The following is a 13,072-nucleotide window of genomic DNA, read 5'->3' on the forward strand; positions in this document are numbered from 1 at the left end:
TACCCCTCCTTACATGTAAAGCGCCATGGAATAAACATATAACAATAAATAATAATAATAATAATAGTAATAATAATGTAAAATCCTGTGATCCCAACGTATTATTACCCCTTTATAAATCGCTTGTGATGCCACATGTAGAATATGGGATCCAGTTTTGAGCTTCATATTTTAAAAAGGATTTTCAGAAGTTAGAGTCAATTCAAAGGCGGGCAAATAGATTATTACAAGGGATAGAAGGCCTCTCATATGATGAATAGTTGGAAAAGTTGGGCTTGTTTAGCTTAGAAAAAAGACGCCTCAGAGGGGATCTCATTTATATACTGTATATAACTATATGTGTGGTCAGTACAAAACACTGGCACATAACTTATTCCTACCAAGGACCATACTGAGAATCAGGGTGCATTCATTACGGGTAGAAGAAAGGCGATACCGGTAGCTAAAAGGTTCTTTACAGTTAGAGCAGTCAGACTGTGGAATGCCTGACCACAAGAGGTAGTAATAGCAGACACCATAGCAGCTTTTAAAAAAGGGCTGGATGATTTCCTCATAATAAATGGCATTGTAGGTCGTAAATAATCTAGTGATAGATGGAGAAAGGTTCATTTTGATGGACTTACAGTGTGTCTTTTTTCAACCTATATAATTATGTAAAAAAATAACTATATACAGTAAATAAAAATGAAATAAAAATATTTTACATTTCTAATTAAATCCTGAAGAAATATATCTACCATATTTATTACCAGTTTATCAACACACAGAATGTCGCGCTACTACACTGTCCAGTGTGGCTCCATGAAAAATGTAAAACTTTTTTTGACCCTGATCAAATAAATACCAATGTAGATGTAGATTAATCCTTAATTGTTAATTGGTTAACAACTCGTATATATCAGAAGACAATAAAATCATTTCTTTTGTATTAGCATGGACTCCAGGGGGCTGTTATAGGCTTGGGGCTCTCCTGAGGAAATGCTTGGAATTGTGTCGCCGCTGCATTTGTTTCAGTAGAAAAAAGCAAACACCTAACATTGTTAATCATAGGACTAGGGGTGGAAGAGTTAAACGTGCGTATTGCACACATGTAGATATGTTTTGTGGAATGGGACGGTTTAGAGTTGTGTTTCATATGGTAAATGGGGTCTCATTACCCTACAGTGAGGAAAGCTGTAGGCTTGATGTTACGGAATTGGTGAGGAACATTAGTGATGGACGAGCTGGAAGGATGCTGGGAGAAAGATGATGAAATGTACAGTATAGAGCACCAGGCATTGGGAGAGGAGGAGGATGTGCTCCTAGAGGAGGGATTGAGCAGACAGGGAGGGGGAGGTGAGACGGATGGGGGAGAGATGGGGAGGAAGGATCATGGAGGTTGTTGAGAATACAAGGGCTCTCAGCATCCTCTGGATTTCCGCATCGTAGCAGGTGAGTAAGAGGCAGGTGTATTCTTTTATCGTCTTAGGAGGTGGATGAAAATATTAGGTCTCTGTCAGGAATGTGGGGCCATTTCCATTTTATTCTTGTTATTTGCAATCCTTAGTATTCATCTTGTTTTCTGTTGCCGGAAGATTAATAATGGTGGAAAATAGCTAGATTCTGCCTGGTGACTAGTGAAGTCAGTGCGTTCAGGTATAAATAGATATTTGAGGGAAAGTGGTGGGCGGTAATAGGGATTAGCATTGGATGGGAATAGGTGGGCTTAGTGACGATGGCACCGAACCGATTTATCTAGCCATTAAACAAAGAAATCGAGAGGTAAGGAATGGGCCTCTAATATATGCAGGAATACAAGAGCGTGATGTTGGGCTGTAGTGCGGCACGCCAGATAGAGGACATGTAATGATTGTGTGACTGTGTTTGCGTGTGATGAGGGTCCGAGATGCTAAAACATACTGTACTGTGGTCATGCATTTGAGGAGAAGGCTAGAGAGGCAGCGATCCAAAGGTGTAGCCATGTCTAGAAGTCATGATGGTGAGAATATTCAGGAAACATCTATAATATCCGATAGAATAGAGCGCCATATAATCTGGAGATCTAGAATAGTAGTAATCATACTATTTGTTAGGGGAGGTTATATTTTCCCGTATGAAGTCCATTATTAGGCGAAAGATTGGGGCCATGGGCAGGTCCTGGAGTGACACCAAAGGAGTTGTGGCAATAAATGTTTGTACTGATCAGTGAACAATCTGTTTTTACATGTATGAAATTTGTATTTTGTCACCAGAATGAAGAATTTGGCTGATTTCCTCTGGTATTTACACTGAGCGACAAGCTGACTTGAGTCTGCAATGGAGGTATGAGGCACTGAGATCATGAACAGAATGCCAGCATGATTGTAGACAGTAGATAACTAGGACCAAACTATGGTCGTGAGCACACTAAGCCTCTCAATGTCTGCCTGGTGGATCCATAACTTGTCAGATTTCACTGGGATTGCTGCAGGCTGGTGAACACATTTTATCAAGATGATTTATCTGTTATGGTTTGTTATAGTTGAATAGGGGTTTCCAGTTCCAGATCACTTAGACGTGTTGCATGATTTGTTTATGCCAGCCTAATACATCACTGTGTATAGCGGACTTCTGCATACAAAACGATTGATTAATATTCCCTATATCTAATTATTTGTAGTAACCTTGGGTACAGCACAGTTTTGCAGTTTCTCATTACATGCTTTTACTTGCTATTATTATTGACTATATTAGCTGGAAAAATCTCTCACCAAAAAAATAACAAGAAAATGTCATCTGACTGTAAATTTTCAAAAGTGTCCATATATTGTAATATTAGTGAACATTATTCATCTACAACAGGAATAGCAGACACAGTGACGGTACATAGGTGTTAATTAATAAAAAAAAAAGCCAAGAAGCCAGCGCTGCCTATGGTCAGCACGCAGATAAAGGCCGACCAGGTCCGGATAACACGTCCAGACATTTCAGAATTGATCAATTGTTTGGTAAAAGTCTCAGTTTAAAGTACAGTTAGAAATTAATATGTGCACATGCACTTTATGTGTTGCATGCTGACCATAGGCAGCGCTGGCTTCTTGGCTTTTTTTCATATTGGTTTGTGGCTGACGACCACTTTCGCCGTGTGCGCTTGGTTATGTGCGCCATTTTATCTGTCTTTATTGTGATTGACCTAGGCTGTTGTATACACTTGCAGCAGCCCTCCCCTCCCCCATAGGCTCTACTTGATTTATGCATCTGTGTCTGGGCCTGTTTCCCCCTTCATCTATGGTTGCTGGTCTGGCAGTGTGGAGGTCAGATCTGAAATGTCCAGACGTCTTATCCGGACGTGGTTAGCCTCTATCTGCGCTTGCCCTTTTGGCTCCATGGGAGTGTCTCAGAAATGCTTCAGGTACGTTTGCATTTAATATAGTGTTGCTTTTAATACATTTAGGAGGCCGCAACGGCACAGCATATATAAAAAAAGGAGAGTAGGACTGCCCCTATCTGAGAATGCCGTGACGTGGCAGGGTAGCTCAAAGAATTGATCAATTGTTTGCTAAAAGTCTCAGTTTAAAGTACAGTTAAGGCCCCTTTTGTCTAATCCAGGCTTTGGTCATTGCTATGACCCCCCTATGGCATTAAACATCCACTCAGACAAGACCCTAGGGCAGCAAAATATCTCCAAGGCATAGAGAGACAGCTCATGACAGGTGTCCAGCTTTGAGACCCCAATATCTCAAGGTCACAGAGGAATTAGGGGTATACTGGTTTGGTCCGCCAGGTGTTGCTTGACCATCTTTTAAAACTTTCCCTTCCTTGTCAAAAATACCCGGTCATGAGGGCATCGATGCTGGGAGGGTGTCATGAAATTGGCCCAAGCCTTTGACAGTGTACCCCTGCCTCTGCTGTACCTGGTGTGTGTCTCCCTCACCTCTCCTCCTTGGTTGGGCAAGGAAGCTTGCCCCCTGCCGTTAGCATTCTCTACTGGGAATTTTTTCATTATAATTTCCACAATGGCCTAAGACCTCTCGATCTCAGGCAGAAAAGATGCAAAGTTTTCCTTGTAGTGTGGGTCTAGCAGGGTGAACAACCAGTACTCTTTTTGACCATGATGAATGTAATGCGTGGGTCACGGGAAAGGCAGTGATACTAAAAGTCGGCCATATGTGCCAAGCTCCATACAGCCAATGCTTCCCTGTCTCCACGAGGATGACGATTCTCCATCTCCTCCTCCCTCTCTTCCTCCTCATTCCCATCCTCCGCCCATTCACGTAGGAAACACAGACGAAGGTTGTGTGACTACTAGCCTCTGCTAGCCACCAGCTCCTGTTCCTCTTCTTCCTCCTCCTCAGCTTCCACCTCCTCATTTTTACCCTTTTCCGCGATAAGCAGATGAGATGAGGCTGAGCTGGGTAGAATCTCTTTGTCTTATGTCTTCCTCCATTTCCACCAGGTCAGTGTGCATAGCTTCATGTTTAATTGTAAGCAGCGTCTGTTTAAGTAGGCATATAAGCAAGATCGTTGTGCAGACTATGGTATCATCGCCGCTCATCATCAAAGTCTTGGAGAACCACACAAAATGTCAGACATCATTGCCCACTCTTCAGTTGTTATTTGTGGAGGTTTACTAGAATACCAACTGGCGTGTTGGAGTTGGTACTCAACAATTGGCCTCTGCTGTTCACAAAGCCCGACATGTGCAGTGTGGAGTTCCAGCACGTGGTCACATCGCACAACAGTCGGTGAGCTGGCACTTGCATGCGCTGCTGCAGCATGGCCAGAGTGGCAGCAGCTGTCACCGACTTTAGGAAATGAGAGCTGATGCGGCATACCTTGACCAGAAGCTTTGGCAAATCTGGGTAGATTTTAAGACACCGCTGAACTACCAAGTTGAGTACAAGTGTCAAGCATGGTACATGTGTGAGTTTGCTAAGCTTCACAGCAACCACCAGATTGCGCCCATTATCGCACCATACTAGGTGCAATGGCAAAAACCACAGATATGTCTGGTCTGTTATTATGTAACTCTGCCGCAGTGTGTGCTTTGTTAACTAGACAAATTAGCTTTAGCAGAGCCTGTTGCCGCTTCACTGAGGCAGTGCTGCAGAGCTTCCAGCTGATGTGGGCGACATGCTCTGAGATAGCACTTCGGAGATGGAGGATGAGGAAGAGCAGGAGGGAGTGCAGGAACTGGTGTAGGAGGTAGAGGAAACCCTGATTGAAGTAGGGCCAGCATCCTCAGCATCGGGTGGACAAAGCCAGTAAGTGCATTGGTAAGCGCACGGACATTCCTGAACACGTGCTAGTAAAAGGCGGGTACACCACACCGAGAAAAAAAGTAGTGGCTGGGGACGGAGTAATGAGGGATGGCTGCCACCATGAGCCGCTGAAAATCCTCTGTCTGTCAGCCTAAATTGCAACATTTCCACAGCAAGCAGCTTGGAAATGTGCATGTTTAGCATTTGGATCTGAGGGTGGGTGGCTGTTAACTTTCTTTTTCATCCCAAGGTTTGTGGTAGGGACAGGTATCAACTGCAAAAGGCTTAATATGACTATTGACCTAATTCATTAGCCTGTGTGGACTGTACACTTAATTCTGTCTCCTAAAAGGGATCTGGTTTCGGGATTCAAGCCTATTACAGTTAGGTTGGACGAAAGCAGAAGTACCCGAATACGATAATTATAGGGTCAGCAATCCTCTATGCTTCAAGGCATTTGCTGTAACCAAGTGTACAGTACCAACATGATTTTGACTGTCTTTGCACGTGCACCTTTTTCATTAATTAATTGTATTTTATATTTAAGAGTAATAAAGTACATTTGTTTTAACGCACACATTATTCCGATGTGCTATATGTAATATGTACTATATGAGGGCTGCATTATTCTATATGGGGCTGCATTATACTATATGAGGCTGTATTATACTATATGGTGTGGCATTATACTATAGGTGGGCTGCATTATACTATATGTACTATATTGGGGGCTGCATTATACTCTATCAAGGACTATGAGGTGTGCATTACACTATGTGTACTATATGTATGCTGCATTATACTCTCGAGGACTATACTTTCGAGGACTATAGAGTGCATTATACTGTATGGTGGATTATGGGGAGTGTATTATACTGTATGGATGACTACGGGGAGTGCAGCATACTATATGAAGGACTATGGAGTGCATTATTCTATAGAGAGTGCATTGTACTATATGAAGGCCTATGGGGTGCATTTTACTGTATGGAGGACCATAGGGAGTCTATTATAATATATGTAGAACTATGGGGAGTGCATTATACTATATAAAGGACTATGTGGCACATTATACTATGTTTAAGACTATGGGGCACATTATACTATATAGAGGACTATGGGGCACATTATCCTATATGAAGAACTATGGGGTGTGCATTATACTATATGGGGGATTATTGGGAGCATTATACTATGTGGAGGACTATTGGGTGCATTATACTAAACAAGCAAAATGATGCCTACTCATCAAGTGATTGGAATGGTTATGCCGGAACAAAAATCGTTCTCAGCAGCACATTGCCCAGTGAACACCACAGATAAGCTGATAACATGATACTGTATGGGGACAGATTGATCTACTAGTGATCCTTCTGTGACCATCATTCTTCCTCAGCTGATGTAAAGAGGTTGGAAAACAAGTGTCAAATTACTTAAATATTATTGATCACACTTGTTTAACGGCATGAATTCAGGGCATGTAAATACAAATAAAATGTTTCTGTGTGATGGTGCAATATGTTAGCATTTGGGGACCCACTGCCAGGGCCCCACTTTGTCTAAAATTGTCCCTGTTCCCAAATGGTTAATATCAGAGCATAGAAATCCTAAACATGGTACAAGCATTATGTTTGTACACAATTATGTGACAGAACAAGCATATGAATGACAAAGAATGAAAAGGGAAAATATTTAGTGTTGTCACAGTTAATGGCTAAGTTAAATACAGTAATGTTGTAAGGAGGTGAAGCACAAGAAGAGTCCGGGGGCGGTTACCTTCTCGGCTCTATGCCTCTAACCATTGAGCTGTGCTACAGGTTCCCCAGGGGGCAGACTTAGAGACTGGGACAGGAAGGAAGCTGGGCAGGGAGCAGGAAAGGCACGCGCGCAATTAACAAGCAGTGTGAGCAGCGGTCAGAGCAGGGAGCAGCTGCGACAGCTCCCGGTCAGAGGACAAATACAGGGAGATTGCCCAGGAAGACTGCATCTTGTGAGTACATAAAAGCGGACTCTGCTGTGACTGGAGAGGGGCGCTTTGAGACCCGTGTAGAGACATTGGCCCGTGTAGAGACTGCGACCCCCTGATACCCACGGTATCAGTTCAGAGACTCTGACCCCTGGTACCCACGGTATCAGTGCAGAGCCCCTGATACCTGGTGAGAGACTTAATAATAGACTAACCATCATTTTCCTGGGATAGACTGTGCTGTAAAAGCTAAAGACTCAGAGCCTGTGCATATCACATTAACTCCCGAAACCCCAGGCAGCGGGCTCCTAGAGACTACTCAGCCCACGGACAACAGAGGGACGACAAGTGCCGCTGTTTCTCGGTGCCTACGTTGGAGAAGACGACCCTACAAGCAAGTCCTCATCAGACTGATAAGTGTTCTTTTCTCAAGAAATCCTGCTTACTTATGTTACACTGTTTGACTCTCATATTTTTGCACTGTTTTGTTGCTAGTTATATTCCATTGCTTCCTCCCTGCGAGGAGAACCTGATTCCTGTTATTAAACCAGTCAAATGTTGGTCTGTCTGTTCCGTGGTGACATATTCAGTACCTGCATACTATTACATTTGGCGTAGTCGGTGGGGGCGCTGGAGCCAATTGGACTGATTCAGGATCTCGAGACAAACAGGGACGCAACATATTCCTGTGCAGTGTGCGGGTGGGAGTCCCCTCTTCCATTTCGGGCTGGACCTCATAAACGGGACCCCCGTTGCCGAGCCGCCGCTTCACTCGGTACGGCCTTTTCTCCCACCGGTACTCTGGTTTGTTGTGTGGGCGCTTTTCCCTCACTAAGACTCGGTCTCCAGGCCGCAGGGCTGTCCCCTTTTGAGGAGCTACGTGGGGATGTTCCAATTCTTGCAGCCGGTTCTGCACTAGATGTTGAATTGTCTACAGCCGAAGACGATGTTCTTGAGCCCAGGAGTACACCCCCGTCCGTGGGTAGTCCTCCTCGGTTTCCAGCTCCAGCTCTGCCAGCCCCTTCCCAGGTCGGGCAAAGAACAAAGAGTAGGGGGTGAATCCGATGGTGCTGTGTTTCCGATTGTTATACGCCCACACCAATTCAGGGATGGACTCAGTCCACTTCGCCTTCTGATCCTCTTCCAGGGTCCTCAGCATTTGAATCAGAGTGCGGTTAAATCTTTCACAAGCCCCATTCTCCTGTGGATGATAAGGGGTGGTCCGGGACTTATCCATTTTGTACAGCTTGTGCAGCTCCTCCATCACTCTTCCGAGGAAGCAGGCCCCTTGATCAGAATGGATGCGCTTGGGACACCCGTACACCTGTATGAAGTGTTTGCAAATTGCGTGAGCAGCAGACTCAGCAGTCTGGTCCCGCATGGGCGTCACTACGGCAAATTTAGTAAAGTGGTCTATCATCACAAAACAATGCTCAGCCTTGGTGTGCTGGTCCAATTGTCAAGTAATCTATTGCCAGTAGGTCCATGGGGCCAGAAGACCTCACGTTCTCTGTGGGGGCTCGTTGTTCTGGTGGTTTGACCAGCTCACAACTTCTGCATTGTTGACATACTTTCTCCACAATGTTCCTTAAGTTGGGATGATAAAATAGGTGCTGTAACCACTGGAAAGTTTTTTCTGGCCCACAGTGTGCTCCTTTCTCATGTGCTTCCTTAGCCACCTGATCTATCAAGGACGAGGGAATTACCGTCTGCCATACAAGACTGAGTTCTGTTTGCAGGAATACCTTCCGGTACAGGATACCATCCCGCAACTGGAGCCTCTCCCACTGGCGTAGCATCTTCAGTACTTCAGGTGACATGGACCTCCTCTCGTGCCGATTGGGCATTTGTTCAGACACGACCAAACTTCTCAACTGAGCTAGCTCCGGATCCTCCTGCTGCACTCGGACCCTATCATCACAGGGCTGCTCAAGCAAATTCACACAGGCCTCTTCCTATTCAATTTCCCGCATCGCTGCCACCGTCCTGGCAGTCTCTCCAAAACCTGGAACCTCCACATCTTCCAGTTCTTCATCCTGGCTGGGTGCTGGTTTGCGATAGTTTACTCGGGAGAGGGCATCCGCATGAACAATCTCAGCTCCTCTTTTATACGAAATTCTGCATCGGAACTTGGCCATTCGGGCTACCCAATGTTGTTCCAGGACCCCTAACTTGGCATTCTCGAGATGGGCCAACGGATTGTTATCGGTGCGTACATGAACTTCTGAGCCAGCCAGATATTCCGCGAACTTCTCAGTCATTGCCCACACCAGCGCCAACAACTCCAGCTTAAACAAACTGTAGTTTTCTGGATTCTTTTCCGAGTCATGTAAAGACCAGCTGGCGTATGCGATGACGCGCTCTTTCCCGTCCTGCATCTGCGATAGTACAGCCCCGAGGTCCTGCAGGCTCCCATCAGTGTGCAAGATGAACGGTTGTGTGAAGGCAGTGTAGGCCAGCACGGGGGCCTCCATCAAAGCCATAGGGTACCGTCACATTAAGCGATGCTGCAGCGATATAGACAATGATGCCGATCGCTGCAGCGTCGCTGTGTGGTCGCTGGAGAGCTGTCACACAGACAGCTCTCCAGCGACCAATGATGCCGAGGTCCCCGGGTAACCAGGGTAAACATCGGGTTACTAAGCGCAGGGCCGCGCTTAGTAACCCGACATTTACCCTGGTTACCTAAAAAAAACAAACACTACATACTTACATTCCGGTGTCTGTCACGTCCCTCGCCGTCAGTTTCCCGCACTGACTGTGAGGGCCGGCCATAAAGCAGAGCACAGTGGTGATGTCACCGCTGTGCTTTACGGCCGGCGCTCACAGTCAGTGCGGAAAGCTGACTGCGAGGGACGCGACAGACACCGGAATGTAAGTATGTAGTGTTTGTTTTTTATTAGGTAACCAGGGGAAATATCGGGTTACTAAGCGCGGCCCTGCGCTTAGTAACCGATGTTTACCCTGGTTACCAGTGAAGACATCGCTGGATCGGCGTCACACACGCCAATTCAGCAATGTCAGCGGGTGATCCAGCGACGAAATAAAGTTCTGGCCTTCTAGCTCCGACCAGCGATATCACAGCAGGATCCTGATCGCTGCTGAGTGTCAAACACAACGATATCGCTATCCAGGACGCTGCAACGTCACGGATCGCTATCGTTATCGTTGTAAAGTTGTTCAGTGTGAAGGAACCTTTATTCAAAGCCAAGAATGCCTCCTCCTGACGCTTCCCCCACTGTATGTTCCTGTTTTTGGCGCAAGAGGGCACTCCCCTCAACAACTCCTTGAGTGGAATAGCAAGGCGGGAAAAGTCTTTTACGAAGCATCTGAAGTATCCAGTGAGTCCCAGGAACGCATGCACATCTTTCACAGTTTTTGGAGTTGGCCACTCTTGTACCGCAGCGATCTTCTCCTGGGAAGGCCTCACCCCTTCAGCGGAGACAACGTGTCCCAAATATTCAATCTCGGTACGGGAGAGGTGACATTTCTGGGGTTTCACTTTCAAGCCATACTTCTGTAGCCATATCACGATGAGTAAGGTGCTCACTAATTTAGTAGGAGGTGCTCAGGAGAAAACAGTAATCAAAATAAGGAAAACTCCGGCACACTATAAGTCCAAAAAAATTCATATGTTTTATTTATCAACAGCACAAAATAGGATTTCCAAAAAAAGATCATTCTGTACACTTTGTTAGGACATATATAATTTCTTTTTCTCAACGTTTCGGCTAAAGAGCCTTTCTCAAGAGATGTCCTTCTGAAACATATATATATATATATAAGAATCAATCAATACAGAAACTAAAACATAACAAGAAAACAAGGAAATAGAGAGAGCATTACACCATGTCCTCCCTATGAGGTATAAAAAAATATGATATGTGTAAAATGATATATATATATAAAAAAATAAATAAAAAATGTCATCTGACAGATTAGGGATTCAGAAGAGGCTGGTAACTCCGAACAAAGAAACAATTCATCTATGGATATAACGGGACTCCCAGAAAAAGCCAGCAAAAATGCAGAAATGGAAAATCAGGTCCAAAAAAAGGGAAGGAAGACCAGATTAAATCCCATTCTATAGAAAAAATCCATATGTGCACCATGTATGCGCCGTACAAAAATACAGATAAATAGGCGCTCTATGTAAAATACACCCCAAAATATCAAAATACCCCAAGATAACAATCAGACACCACCATACGTGAGTATAAAGTAAAGACCATACTTGCTGGTACGCAGAACTAGGCAGGGAAACCCACTGTGGAAAATAGGCAGAGAGATGGTATGTGTCAAGCACTGATGTCTAATCCGCAGACAAGCGCCAGAGAGTGCCCAGGAATAATTACCTAGTCGAGACGTCACAAATGAATATCGCATCCAGTACAGATTGCCGGTGAACTGTGACACAGTTCGGGGTTACCAGCCTCTTCTGAATCCCTAATCTGTCAGATGACATTTTTTATTTATTTTTTTATATATATATCATTTTACACATATCATATTATTTTTTTATACCTCATAGGGAGGACATGGTGTAATGCTCTCTCTATTTCCTTGTTTTCTTGTTATGTTTTTGTTTCTGTATTGATTGATTCTTATATATATACTAGACTTTGGCCCGATTCTAACGCATCGGGTATTCTAGAATATGCATGTCCCCGTAGTATATGGACAATGATGATTCCAGAATTCGCGGCAGACTGTGCCCGTCGCTGATTGGTCGAGGCAACCTTTATGACATCATCGTCGCCATGGCAACCATTATGACATCATCGTCGCTGTGCCCATTTCTGATTGGTCGAGGCCTGGCGGCCTCGACCAATCAGATGCGGGATTTCTACGTCCTTTATGACATCATCGTCGCTGTGCCAGTTGCTGATTGGTCGAGGCCTGGCGGCCTCGACCAATCAGAGAGCCGGGATTTCCAGGACAGACAGACAGACAGACAGACAGACGGAAAAACCCTTAGACAATTATATATATAGACTAGATTGTGGCCCGATTCTAACGCATCGGGTATTCTAGAATATGCATGTCCCCATAGTATATGGACAATGATGATTCCAGAATTCGCGGCAGACTGTGCCCGTCGCTGATTGGTCGAGGCAACCTTTATGACATCGTCGCCATGGCAACCATTATGACATCTACGTCGATACTGTGCCCGTCGCTGAATCAGAAACGTGGGATTTCTACATCCTTTATGACATCATCGTCGCTGTGCCCATCGCTGATTGGTCGAGGCAACCTTTATGACATCATCATCGCCATGGCAACCATTATGACATCTACGTCGATACTGTGCCCGTTGCTGATTGGTCGAGGCCTGGCGGCCTCGACCAATCAGACGCGGGATATCTACGTCCTTTATGATATCATTGTTGCTGTGCCCGTCGCTGATTGGTCGAGGCCTGGCGGCCTCGACCAATCAGGGACGCGGGATTTCCAGGACAGACAGACGGACAGACAGACAGATGGAAAAACCCTTAGGCAATTATATATATAGATGTTTCAGAAGGACATCTCTTGAGAAAGGCTCTTTAGCCGAAACGTTGAGAAAAAGAAATTATATATGTCCTAACAAAGTGTACAGAATGATCTTTTTTTGGAAATCCTATTTTGTGCTGTTGATAAATAAAACATATGAATTCTTTTTGGACTTATAGTGTGCCGGAGTTTTCCTTATTTTGATACTTCTGTAGCCGACTCAGAACTTGCTCTAGTCTCTGCAGATGCTACTCAAAGGTGGGGGCAAAGACGATGATATCATCCAAGTAAATCAAAGTGGCTTCAAAGTTCAGGTCTCCAAGACATCTCTCCATGAGTTGCTGAAATGTTCCTGGGGCGTTTGCTAGGCCGAAGGGCATCCGGTCGAACT

The 13,072-nt window shown here is 44.9% G+C and overlaps 1 protein-coding gene across 1 annotated transcript in view; it reads left to right on the forward strand.

Annotated features, from left to right (window-relative positions):
- The first annotated feature begins 1,315 nt into the window (after positions 1–1,315).
- Positions 1,316–13,072, forward strand: part of APC2 (APC regulator of WNT signaling pathway 2) — a 122,408-nt gene continuing 110,651 nt past the window's right edge. Inside the window, exons 1-2 of the mRNA XM_069739755.1 lie at positions 1,316–1,431; positions 2,232–2,301. Of these exons, the coding sequence (XP_069595856.1) occupies positions 2,296–2,301 (6 nt within the window). The 5' untranslated portion in view covers positions 1,316–1,431; positions 2,232–2,295. The remainder of the gene's footprint in view (positions 1,432–2,231; positions 2,302–13,072) is intronic.

This window comes from Ranitomeya imitator, chromosome 1, assembly GCF_032444005.1.
Source record: "Ranitomeya imitator isolate aRanImi1 chromosome 1, aRanImi1.pri, whole genome shotgun sequence".
Taxonomy (NCBI): domain Eukaryota; kingdom Metazoa; phylum Chordata; class Amphibia; order Anura; family Dendrobatidae; genus Ranitomeya; species Ranitomeya imitator.